Here is a 12,313-nt window from a genome sequence, read left to right as displayed (position 1 = left end):
GGAGAGTCTAACCCTTAGAAATTCTCCCTAGGGTCATACACTAAATAAGTGGGTTTTAAAAGTGAGGGTGGGGGGAAGGCTTATAGTACCTAGGAATCAATGCATTTCGTGTCTCAAAGGGAGACCCAGGACCTCATTTAGGCCAGCGGCCAACCGTAGCTTTCATGAGACGCTCTGCGCCCAGGGGAGAGGGGTAAGAGGGCGCCTCAACACCCATTCACCAGGGCCCTGTGCCACATCCTAAGGAATCAGCTTCAGGCTAATTCCAAGTGGTACCTGGAGGCAAAGCTGGCTTTGCCCTGAAATGGAAAGTCCTTTAACTTCTAAAGCTAACAGTGTGCCTCCTTAATAGGTATTTCTGGTGCTTAAACTCATAAAACCATAGCCATAAACCACTTCATGTAGAAATCAGTTTTCTGATATGCCTAAAAATTTAGTTGTGATCTTCAGCGACTGGGTTATAATTTTCTAAAACTGACAGAATTATGACAAGACCTTCTATAATACTGGTGTTCTCAAGACTGTGTCGCATCTAAAATCTTCCAATTCTCTGCATCTCACGTGTTTGCTTTTCTATAGTTTTGATCCATAAGGGAAAGCACTTAGGACTTCTTCAAGGCCTTAGTCAGGAGGTACTTCTTCAGCCCCATTTTTATTTAGCCCTTGTTCTTGGATACTCCAGTATTTATTCAAGGCATAATCCTGATACTTTTCTTTAAAGGTGCCGATTGAGAGTTTTGATTTTTGTCAAAATGCACACCGCCTGTGATCTCCCTAAGTGCCATGATGTGCGTTTGTAATCCAAAGTGACTATTTAAAAGCAATATAGAGTTAACAAAAGTTTTTCTCGAACATTGGACAGTACCAATCAGACAGCCCCGCCCAGCCCAGCCCCCGCAATTGTTAAAAGTCTCACCTGCCTGGCTCTTCTTACTGAGAGTGGAAGGCCAGAGGCAGAAGTCAGAAGTGGCAGTGTCATCATCTGTAAAATGAGGGGGATGAGCTCTAAGTTCCCTTCCAGCTCTAAGGGTTCTAGCACCTTGAACTCCAAGACAGCAGGAGAAGCAAAGCCGAGGGGGAGGGGGACGGGGGGGGCAGAGAAGTTCCCACCCCTCTTCAGTGCTTTCCCGGATTCCCCAGGCCCATAAGCAGAGGGTAAGAAGCTAGTGAGCGGCGTCTAATACCAGAAGCGAACACTTTCAAGATGACGAACCAAAACTAACGCAGTCTGGGCGGCTGCTCTCTGCTTTTCATAAATTCTTCCATCTTCGACAGGCCCCTGCCTAACCCTCCCAAATACAAAATCCTCGCCGGCTCAAATGTTAAAACGTGGAAGTAGTGATTATGACAGAGGCTCAAAAGGGAGCAGATGAGATTTAAGGTGCCCCCCGCCAACCCCCCCTCCGTGCTTATGCAGTCTGCCTTGGGAGACACAGGCGCTACGTGGAGGCCACAGAGGTTCCTTGGCCAGCCTTTTCACTGCACAGCATCTGGTGAGCTGGGGCTGGCGGAGCTAACAGTAATAGGCAGGCCACTTCTGTACAGATTACATTCAATGCTCGGATCATGTGAGAGAAACCAGAATAACATGAACAATTTCAAACAGAAAGAAGCCCCACTTAAAACATCAACGCCTGCCCCCCTGCCCCACAGAAGCACAGAGCTCACACAGATAGGCTTGTCAGTGTAAAAAAAAAAAAAAAAAATACTTCTCGTGGGTATTTGTACTTAAAATATGCTGTAGTCATAATTAAAATTCCATGTGGTTTCCCTTATTTTGATGCAGAAGCCTCATTAAAACCCCCGATGTGGGGCCCTGCCAGTAAACTCCAATATGGTTTTGAATTTATTCCTCCACCCCCTCACCTTCTCTGTTTTACCTGATGCATTCTGCTGATGTTTTTATTACCCGTCATATGCCAGGATCACTGTACCTTTTTGGTTTATAGATGCCAGCTAATGGAAATTGACATTCATTTTTCAATTATTGAGCTCTGGCTGTGGTTTATAGAAAACAATGCAACAAATTTCTGCTAGGTTTACAGAATTTTGACCAATCACTTCTAGTCATTTGAGACTGTAATGTCTTGAAGATTAACTCCTTCTGGGCAAAGAGAGCTAATGTGGACTTTAAAGGGATTATACAGTCATTTTTACAACTTACAAAACGTAGAATTTTCTGGAATTGCCTTACTCAGTTCGTGCTACCAAGAAATGTTTCTGAAACACCCTGCAATGTGTTCTGTATGAAGAAATATTAACAACTCCATACAGTCTCACATGAGATCCCTTATATAATAGTCTATGGTGAGGAGAAGGAAAAAATTCTAAACTTAAAAGGAAAAAAATAAAATAAAGCCCTCCCTAATCTTCAGTTTATAATAATTGGTGCAGAAGTAAACGATATAATTAAACTTTCTTTCATTGAACAGGGTAGTATCTGTTTTTAATCTCTGTTTTGCATATGAACTTGGGTATTCTTTTAGACAGCCTTCTTGACATTGTGTACTAAACTACACATACCTGTGTAACTAGCCACATTACAACTACAAACTTACAAAAGATATGGAGTAGAATACAACACTTGGGTGAATTTCTAGGGAGACAAACAAAAGTGACTTCAACAAAATTTTGCACTTACAAAGATTTAGGTCATGTCCTCCAGATTCTCTATAGTACCCATTTACTCTCCTTTGCCGGTTGGGGCACTCTGATGGAAAGGCCCAAATCCCTCATTTACTGCTAAGATAATCCACTCTAATCTTACCCATTAACAAGCAGGGAAGCTGAGATCCAGAGAAGGGGAGCCACGTACACGACGAAATCACGCTGCTTGAGAGATACAGAGCCATGACTTCTGACCTCTTTGCGATCTTAGTTACCCTTAAGGAATCTGGTTGACACCATCATAGGTACATATGTATCTTGCCTTAGAAATCTAACTTTGCCTTTTTTAAAAAAAACATTTAAGAAGGCTCTTCTGGTGCCTACGTTGCCCCAATGAGAGTTACTGTCTTTGGGATATACTGACAAATTCTTGGACGTCTTGTTGGATCTAATCTGCTAAATTGTGGGCAGTTAGTTCAGTTGCTCATAGCATGATGTGAATGAGACCTAGGTCAAGGGTTTGATTCCCTTAGGACCTGCTGGGTTCCTACAGACGCGTTTCATTCCGGAACTGTTATCTGTACCTCTGGCCACAGTCAGATAGCTTGCAAAGGAATGCAGCTCTCATAAAGAGAGCTGCAAGAACCTTGCTCATTAAAACAGCAGCAGCAGAGCCTAATATGCATGGGAAGAGTATGCTAATAAAATGCCCATGAAGCTCCAATAAAAATAAAACCAATATTACAAGTAAAAAAACTCTTGGGGCACCTGGGTGGCTCAGTTGGTTAAGCATCTGACTTCAGCTTAGGTTATGATCTCACTAGTTTGTGAGTTCAAGCCCCACGTCAGGCTCTGTGCTGACAGCTCAGAGCCTGGAGCCTGCTTCAGGATTCTGGGTCTCCCTCTCTCTCTGCCCCTCCCCTATTCATGCTCTGTCTCTCTAAAAAATAAATAAACATTAAAAATAATGAAAAAATAAATAAAAAGAAATTTTAAAAAGCTTGCCTCTTCCCCCCGCTCCCCCGCCCCATCCCGCCAGCCAAGGTCTATGGGGAGAAAGGAAAGTTTCTTTTTCCCCAACGGGGTTTCTTGGGTCTTCAGAGCAAGTGAAAAGTGTGGTGGCAAGAAGTGAAACCAAAGAAAAGGGAGCATAAAAGAGAGCCCCCAATCTTCAGGTCTTGTGGTCTGCAATCCCCCACCAGCATCTTCCACACACTGCTTTCTAGCGCTAGTTATCCTGGGTCACACTAGACTCCTAACTAACGAGTGGGATGCTGAAGGCAGAGATTTGTCTAATCCTTGTTGGCCTCCCCCTCAGTGCTTAATAACAAGATTACTTGACATTTCTAGGCCTCTACCTAATGCTTTTGCATACATCTCACTTAGTAGGCCCTCCGTAAATCATGGTCGGCCTGAGAACAAGCAAGGAGATCCCTAGAACGAATGGAAACAGGAGTCTGAAAACAGTAAGAGACTGGGTACTTGTCATTTGGGGCTGTCAGCTAGGAAACCCTGTACCCATGCATTGTCCCCTCTCAGCAGTGGGATTTACACATCCCACCTGAGGAGGCAGGTCAGGTGCAGGAAAGGAAGAGGGGCCTTGAAGCCAGGTGGAACTATGTTGGCACAGGCAGAGTCCCCTGTCCTACTTTTTTTTTTTTTTATTTTTTTTTTTATTTTTTTTTATTTTTTATTTTTGGGACAGAGAGAGACAGAGCATGAACGGGGGAGGGGCAGAGAGAGAGGGAGACACAGAATCGGAAACAGGCTCCAGGCTCCGAGCCATCAGCCCAGAGCCTGACGCGGGGCTCGAACTCACGGACCGCGAGATAGTGACCTGGCTGAAGTCGGACGCTTAACCGACTGCGCCACCCAGGCGCCCCCCCTGTCCTACTTTTTAACGTAAGGGTATAAATGTACAGAATGAAAAGCCATCATCCTTCTCCACAATGAGGTGTTAACTTCAAAGCTTCATTGGGGCCTTTTAAATGGTAGGAGTTATTGCTTCGACAAATCTCGAATAAGCCCAATGTACTTTATTAACCCCCTCACGGCATTCTTTCCTTCAGAACGTAGAATACTCAGGATTGCCACAGAGCTGCTTTCCTCTAAGAATCTTCTTCCCTTTCTACAACATTTCTAGCTGCCCCTCCCCCAACTGCTCTATTATATAATTTCCTATTTCCCTCCTGTTCCAATAGCATTTATTTTCTGTGTCTCTCTTTTGGCCCCTTAGGAGTCACTACTTTACTGAACTATTAGCTGTTTCTTAGCCTGTTCTCTCCAACTATAAAGTAAGCTTGGGATGGTAAAGGTCATGATTTATTTTCCTCTCATATCCCTTCTGCACGGTAGGAGCTTAAGTTTTTTGGGGTTTGCTTTTTAATGTACATATATGGATGGATGGATGAATGAATCGGTAAGAAAGTTAGTCTAGGGATCAGGAACTCTGTACAATGGTTGGTACATTTTTGACACATTAAAAACATAGATATAATAAGCATTAAAGCAATGCTGACATCAAACCTCACATGCATTCTAATACCACTCCAGACTATAAATCCTCATAAAACTCTCTTTAAAGAGTGTTCAAAGCTCTTCCCAAGCATCATTACATCACCTGACCTCATGTTGCGGATAATCAATCACCACTAGTGAACAGATTACCTCTGTTTTGCCACTGGTGTTGTTCCCGGTATCCTTAGCCCCAGCATCTGTATTTTATGTCTATCCTGGGGGCCACAGAGACAACAGAGGAGGGAGCAGGAGTGCCAGGCCACAGAAACATGGCCTGTGGGAAGGTGATCCCAGGGCAACCGCCCCCACACAGGTTATTTATTTGGGATAGGTAGTAAAGGTAACAGAGGGTAAAACTCACACTCTGTCAGAATTTCTGGACTAGTACAGGCAGCAAGTACATCAGAGTCAACAAGAATCGAAGACGACCTTTACGGATGAAGAAATGGAAGTCTGGAGACGAGGTAGATGTGAATGATACCAGGAGATTAAAACGAGGCTCTTCTTCCTGTAAAACCGGAGGGTGCCACCCCCACCCAGGCACAGGTCAGCCTTTCACAAGACATGACCGGGCACCTGCCCCACGAAGGGTGGAAAGTGAGGAGGCGGCTACTGGCATATTCGGAGTTCTCTGTCCTACTTTTGCAATGTCACGTCTCACTGCTCCCCAGTATGAACCCTCTTCTTCACGGCAGGACATACACTCAGGACCTTCACTGGAGCTTTGCGCATGCTCTCCCCAGACTCAGGACCAGCTCTCTTCTCTCTGCCAGACTAAGGCTGGGCAAGCACTATCTTTAAAGCTCACCAACAGGGGCACCTGGGTGGCTCAGTCGGTTAAGCGTCCGACTTCGGCTCAGGTCATGATCTCACAGTTCGTGAGTTCAACCTCCACACTGAGCTCTGTGCTGACAGCTCAGAGTCTGGAGCCTGCTTCAGATTCCGTGTCTCCCTCCCTCCCTCCCTCTCTCTCTCTCTCTCTGCCCCTCCTCCGCTAGCACTCTGTCTTTCAAAAATAAATAAACATTAAAAAAAATTAAAAAAAAAAAAAAAAAAAAAGCTCACCAATACCCAACAGCTTCCCAGGATGCAAATTCTTGCCATCTTTGCTTTTTTCATGTACATCCTGAACATTTATGTATGTAAAGTCTACTCCACACATTTTAAAGTATTATCATTGTGTTTAGAGAAGTATTGTCATTTTCCAACCAAGGGGAAAGCAAATTAAGAATAAGAATCGTGTATCCTTTTAGATCCTACCTACTACATAGTGCAGTGCTAAGAAAGGACAGTACTTCCAAAAAATGTGCTACACAGATGAATTACTAGCATTACCAACAGGCAACATGACAGAAGCAGAAACGCTGTGTAAAGATCATCCAAAAATCGATTTTGGACTATATGCAGGGTAGTCCTTTGCATTTTCCACACTGAGGTTTTCAAGGATTTTTACATCAATTTTCTTAATTTCCCTGAATTTCCCCCCTCACTTGAAAATGATCAAGAATCTATCATTAAATTAGCTTTACTTGTAATTACATTAAATAATAATTGGAAAAACATACCCTACACAGGAGAAATGTAATGGATCACACCGATGGAGAAGAAACCAGCAAAATGAGAATGTGAAACCAATTTTTTTAAGATAATGGAAGGTCAGACTAGCAAACTCCATAGTTTTGCAAAAGAGAGGAAAAGTGCCTCAACTATCCAGGATAAATATTTATTTTCCGTGTTGTAATGAATTGTACTTTTCCACTGCATGCTCACAAATTCTGAAAGACCAGCTGATCCTAAGGCTAAGAAAGTATGCTATGCTGGAGGAAAGAGAGAGGGGAAAAAAAAAAAAAAAAAAAAACAACCTGGCAGTTTCCAGAAACTTCAACCATTCCTTAAACCCACCCAAATTTTGAGGATATTGTTGGAATACTATATTTCCTCTTTTTGAAGGCAAAGGAGGCAGGCATTAGGAGATGTGGGAGTGTATGCACACAGAGAGGGAGGGTAAGAGAGAAGGAAGGAACCAGGGGGTTGGGGTGGGGTGGGGGGGGATGGAGAGAAACGGAGGAAAAATGAGAGAGATCTTCTTGCTAGGCCCTGATTAAGAACTTTTTAAAGGCCTAGGAAGGGTGGGTAGTCTTTGAAACCAGATCCGCTGCAGGAAGGAGGCCAGCACCCAGGACACCGTGTCTTTCAGAAGGGGCCACCCACGGTGCCGTGGCGGTCATATGACTGCTCTGTCACATCCTGAAGCCATTTCCAGCCCATGCACACGTCTGTGCTCCCATTTAGAGAGGATGGGATATATTGGGAACACACATATGGAAACACTTTCAGAGAATCAGTTTCCATGAAATTCATAATGAGCCAAGTGGCTTCAGATGTGGTTGCGTTCCTCCGATTAGCCAGAGGAAAAAAAAAAAAAAAAAAAAAGGAAAAAAAGGAGGAAAAAAGGGACAAATCCAGCCTTTCAGACCTTATTTCAGTTTCAGAGAAATTAAAAACCACTAATGACTTATGGCTACCAAAACATGGAGCCATAATTAAGAGAGGAAAAACTAGGAGAAAGAGGGATAGAGGTTTAAAAGCAGTAGTCTTCCCCTCCTCAAAATAACAGCATCAATATCAGTAATCTTATCTTAAATCACGGGGAGGCTTTCCTGCGATGGTATCTGCCCAGAGTGGTAGAATTCATTTTCTGACATCCTGGCAGAAGGCAGTGCGCATGCGCGCGCGGGGGTGGGGGTGGGAGACGCGGAGGGGGGGGCTGAGGCTCCAAGACCTGCTCTTATTTGATAACATATGTGGCCAATTAAGATTATTTTAAAAATTGCAACTAAATGATAAATTGTTCCTCAGTAAATCTTTCAAAAAAGCTCGAATGCAGAGGGGACAGCCTGGTATTTTCTCGTGGCCTGCGCTAGTGGGAACTCAGGCTATATTAAAAGCAGAAATTTATGAACTGGTCGAGATGTTATATATTAGACACCAAAGCTTAGCTGATAGGAGGGCATGAAATACAAGAAGGGAACAAATGGGGGAGGGTTTTTAAAGAGGGGCATAAAACGGGTATTAGTAAGTTCAAACATTATTTTTATATTAAAACAAAAACAGGCATTTTACAGAGTAAAATTTCACGTGAAGAGAAGAGACCTGAAAAGGCTCTCCTCAAAGGAGCGGGGGTTCTTTGGGGGTTGTGTCAACAGATTGAGGAGAGCGGCAGCAGTGAAGGAGCCCTGGAGTTTCCTCTGCCCTTTGGGGTGCTTTAGTGGAAAAATCTGAGGAGCGTTTCTCTGGAGTTTGGTAGCATGCCTGAACCCATTGTTCAGGAATGCTCTGACTCCAGGTTGCTGGGAACCAGCACTGGGCTATTGCTTAACAGAACAGCCTTTGCTTTGCGCCAACCATAGGAATCCCGTAAGAGATTTCATATCCACGGTATCCCATGACGTGGCCAGTTTCACTAAGAGGAAAGACTGGCTAGCCAGACAAGTGAGAGGGCAGGGCTCTGATCTGCAGAGGATTTTTACTGAAGTATTCCACTCACGTTATGGCACTGAACCCTCCCCACAGCTCTGTGAGGTACACAATGTCATTGACCCCCACACTGAGGACAACACACTGAAGCTAAGGGAAGCGACTTCCTCAAAGTTATAGACCGGGAACAGGTGGCCAGGACCTGGCCCCAGACCGGTGGCACAGATTGTGGCGGCCACAATCTCCTCCTCCTGCAGAAAATCAGGTTCATTCGTCATGCCGATTCTAACTGATCGGCCGTGCCCACCTGGAGGGCAATGATGAAAAGGGGGCTTGATCAAGTATCAAAGACAGCCCTGGGGACAGAGGTGGGGATGGGGTGTGGAATGGGGAGGCTGACACATGCCACCTGTCTGCCATGCTTGACAACGGATTCCCCGATTGTCTTTGCCACTGATGCTCTAAGGAATGTTGGGCCAGTCGCTTTTTCTGTTTGTCAGATAAGACCCTCATAAGTGAAAACCGGCAAAAGTACACAGCAAATATAAACATCTCCACCTCCAAAGGGTATTCCTTCCTACCAGTACCACTTGAACTAGCAGAGCGAGAGGAAAAGAAAATTGAAACACTGGGTCCAAACTAGGCAAGACCGGAGGTGAGATTCAGAATCCTGAAAGTCCCGGTTTACCCCGCACACCCAGTTCCAGGCCCCAGCGGAACTCTCCTGTAAAAAGCATGCCCATCGCAGTGGGGAGAGGAGGCAAGGACAGCAGACAAGCATCACAGGGACCACATCCCACCATCCCCTGAATGCACAGACTGTTTTCAGCTTGGACTTCAATTCTCCGCTTCCTAAAGTACGAAAAGCTCTGCTCCTCTCCGTCTAGCACCAATGCGGTCAGACCCTGCCTCTGCGTCCAGCACTGAGCCAGAAAGACCCTGGGGGAAGGAAGAGTCGGCTCCAGGCAGCAGCTGCCCCCGAGGCAGTATTAGTCGAAACCTGAGAAGCCTGGATATTCCCTCCAAAGGCTTAGCACCCCCATGTGATCCAACGGCCCATGTGATTCAAACCACCCAATGTCCCAAGACCCAGAATTTGAACCAGATCACCAAAGTACTAACCACTCAGTCAGCTCTAAGGGGGACAGCTAGGACAGGCCTAACACAATCCATACTAACATCTAGGATCCAAGCCCTAGGCTTTAGGCTCCAGCTATATCCTGCCAGGACGCATCCTTATGTTTGCCCTCTCTCCCTCTACAGTCCGACGGACACACTGAACTCCCCAGCATAGGCCTTTGCTGGTCATGCCCAGGGACTGGTTCCCGTCCCCGGAGGAAAATACAAGGGGCTTCCTGGCTGGGACAGAAGGTTACCTTAAAATCAAGACCCACTTTTGTGTGTGTCTTAGACCTTCTGCCCACAAGGCTTATCTGGGTTCCTGAATCCTCAGCTTGTCCAACTTACTGGTTCCTCAGGACTTCCTTGCTCATTACTGCCTACCTGTTCTGTGGCTTCATGTCCCACTCTTTCCTCAAGTATGTGTACATTTCTAGATCTCTACAGACACACAACAAATGTCTACTGGGATAGCAGTCTTGTCTCTTGTTTACCTTTCCAGTCTTATCTCTTACTCCACTTCATCAAGTCTACGATCCAGTCAAACTGGACCCTTTTCCATTTCCCGTACGACCCCTCATCTCCCCACCTTCGTGCCCTGGTTTACATGATTCCCTCAGGCCCTCAGTATCCCCACCCCCCATCCTATCTCATAGGAATCTCGGAAGTCCTATCCCCGGAATTCTACGCAGCCTTTAAAACCTACCTCACAATCCCCCTCTGCTTCAAAGATTCTTCTCATGTTCTTGTTTTAGCCCAATAGGGACCTCTCCATCTGCACCTGGTTCTCCATCCGTGTCTCTCAAGGCGTGTACACGCTGAGGACCTAGCATCCCCCTTATCACGTGACTAGCCTACGAATTCCTTGAGAACAGGCTCTGTCCTTCGTATCTTTAAACACACTGTCGCTCCTCTCAGAGCAACACATGGTAAGTATTGTGTGTGTGTGTGTGTGTGTGTGTGTGTGTGTGTGTGTGTGTGTGTGTGTAAAAAGAGATGGGAATACCCTTACTGCACTCTGTGTATGCCTTCTGGTTTCTGCCTATTCCAATTTGTGTCCCTTTTCCCCACTGGGCTCGTCTCATTAGCATCCACTATTTTTCATCCTATTAGAAATCATGATAGGCCAAAGGACGGTATTTCTTTAACAACAGGGGAACATTTCAATTGAAGTTCTTTTTTTTATAAAGTGATGACAGGCACACCTTCTCCCATTGGAGGTTCGGATCCAGTAACATCAGGAAACAAACTACTAAGTTTTATTTAACTGAAAAACTGACTCACTCTGAAAAGAATTTCTCTTGCTTTGTTTCTAGAGTTGAGCCTAAGACCGCGTACAAGAGACTTCACCCTATCCTGAGACAAAGCCCCTCATACAACTTCCGAATCCAAACTCGGTGTTACAGAAACTGGTTCCTCTGACGGTCTCAGAGTTTTTCCACTCAAGCCTCGCACACGGAATTAACTCAAAACTTCTGCAAGAGAAACGTCCCTTTTAGAGTTTGATTTGGCATCAGTTTCAAAGAGCTGTTTGTATATTTTAGAATATGTAGAATTTTCCTTTGATTGAAACCTCTCTTTTAACAATGGACAAGAGATGATTTCTCTTCTGAGTGATTTAAACAAAAACAAACACATCTTAGTTACATAGAGCCTTGTTCTCAAAGTGGTTTTTTTTGAGAGAAATCAAACCCTACAGATTGTTAAGCATTTGGCAAAAGCCTTCAAACAGCCAAAGCCAAATAATAGTGAACTTTTTCCTTGTTGTAGGAGATAAACAAATACTAGAGCAAATCGGGGAGGGGGGGCGGGGAAGATCTCCTTTCACTTTCTACTCCACTTGATAACACACACACACACACACACACCCCTTCAGAGGGGTTTCATCCTCCATGCATACTTCTGGTGCTATAGTCATAAAACTTGCCACAAATGGACATTTTCAACATCTGTTTGTGGCTGCTCCCAGACTCCCTGAATTTCTTTGGGATGTGAAGCCTTCTGTCTCCCAAGTGTAAACAGACATACCTAATTATGTATTAAGGTGTCTGAGAATAGCTACTTGTTTTGATGACCACCCCCCTACACACACTAAAAAAAAAAAAAAGAGAGTGAGCAAGCGGGCCTGGTCTGCTCTGTGTGCTGTGGGACAAACAGTAGCCCAGTGGTAGCTCCTTCTCAAACAATTCTCTGCCTGCCACGGACAAACCCCAGTCCGACTGTTCCCAGCCCGAGAATACAGTGTACCGAGTCTCTTCCAGATGTGGACCAAAACAGCCGATGACTGGTCAAGAGAGATGACACTGTCACCAAGCCAGGGCAAAATCTATTCAGTTTCTTCATAAGGATTTAATTTCAGGGTAAAAGGGGAAAGAGCAAAGGAGGAGGAGATAATTTAAGGGTAGCTCTTTTTCTTCTTCAGATCACAAGGGGCCATCCGTGTGCAGCAGTAACAGAAAAAATGTCAGCAGCCTATTAGAAATGTAGCAGGAGAAAACCATTCTAGAGCACTGGACTATCAGCCAGAGATTTGGGTTCTGGTCACAGCACTGTCCCAGGCGAGCAGGCAGCCATGAGGAGTCCCTTCCCCTCC

General features: G+C 45.0%; 1 protein-coding gene and 1 long non-coding RNA gene across 9 annotated transcripts in view; one reads left to right on the top strand and one right to left on the bottom strand.

Moving 5' to 3' along the window:
* Nucleotides 1-12,313, bottom strand: part of RUNX2 (RUNX family transcription factor 2) — a 326,374-nt gene that overhangs the window by 108,200 nt on the left and 205,861 nt on the right. For 2 of the 8 annotated variants that reach the window (XM_078446960.2, XM_078446961.2), the window contains exon 8: nucleotides 917-982. The exons of the other annotated variants lie outside the window; for them this stretch is intronic. In XM_078446960.2, the coding sequence (XP_078303086.1) occupies nucleotides 917-982 (66 nt within the window). The remainder of the gene's footprint in view (nucleotides 1-916; nucleotides 983-12,313) is intronic. 8 annotated transcript variants of the gene reach the window in all.
* LOC132666346 (uncharacterized) lies at nucleotides 10,225-11,321 on the top strand. The gene is made up of 2 exons (XR_009604618.3): nucleotides 10,225-10,649; nucleotides 11,037-11,321. It is a non-coding gene; the product is annotated as an uncharacterized LOC132666346 (long non-coding RNA).

The sequence above is a fragment of the Panthera onca genome, chromosome B2 (assembly GCF_046562875.1).
Source record: "Panthera onca isolate mPanOnc1 chromosome B2, mPanOnc1 haplotype 2, whole genome shotgun sequence".
Taxonomy (NCBI): domain Eukaryota; kingdom Metazoa; phylum Chordata; class Mammalia; order Carnivora; family Felidae; genus Panthera; species Panthera onca.
Note: the sequence above shows the minus strand (reverse complement) of the source record. Positions and strands in the feature narration are given on the sequence as shown.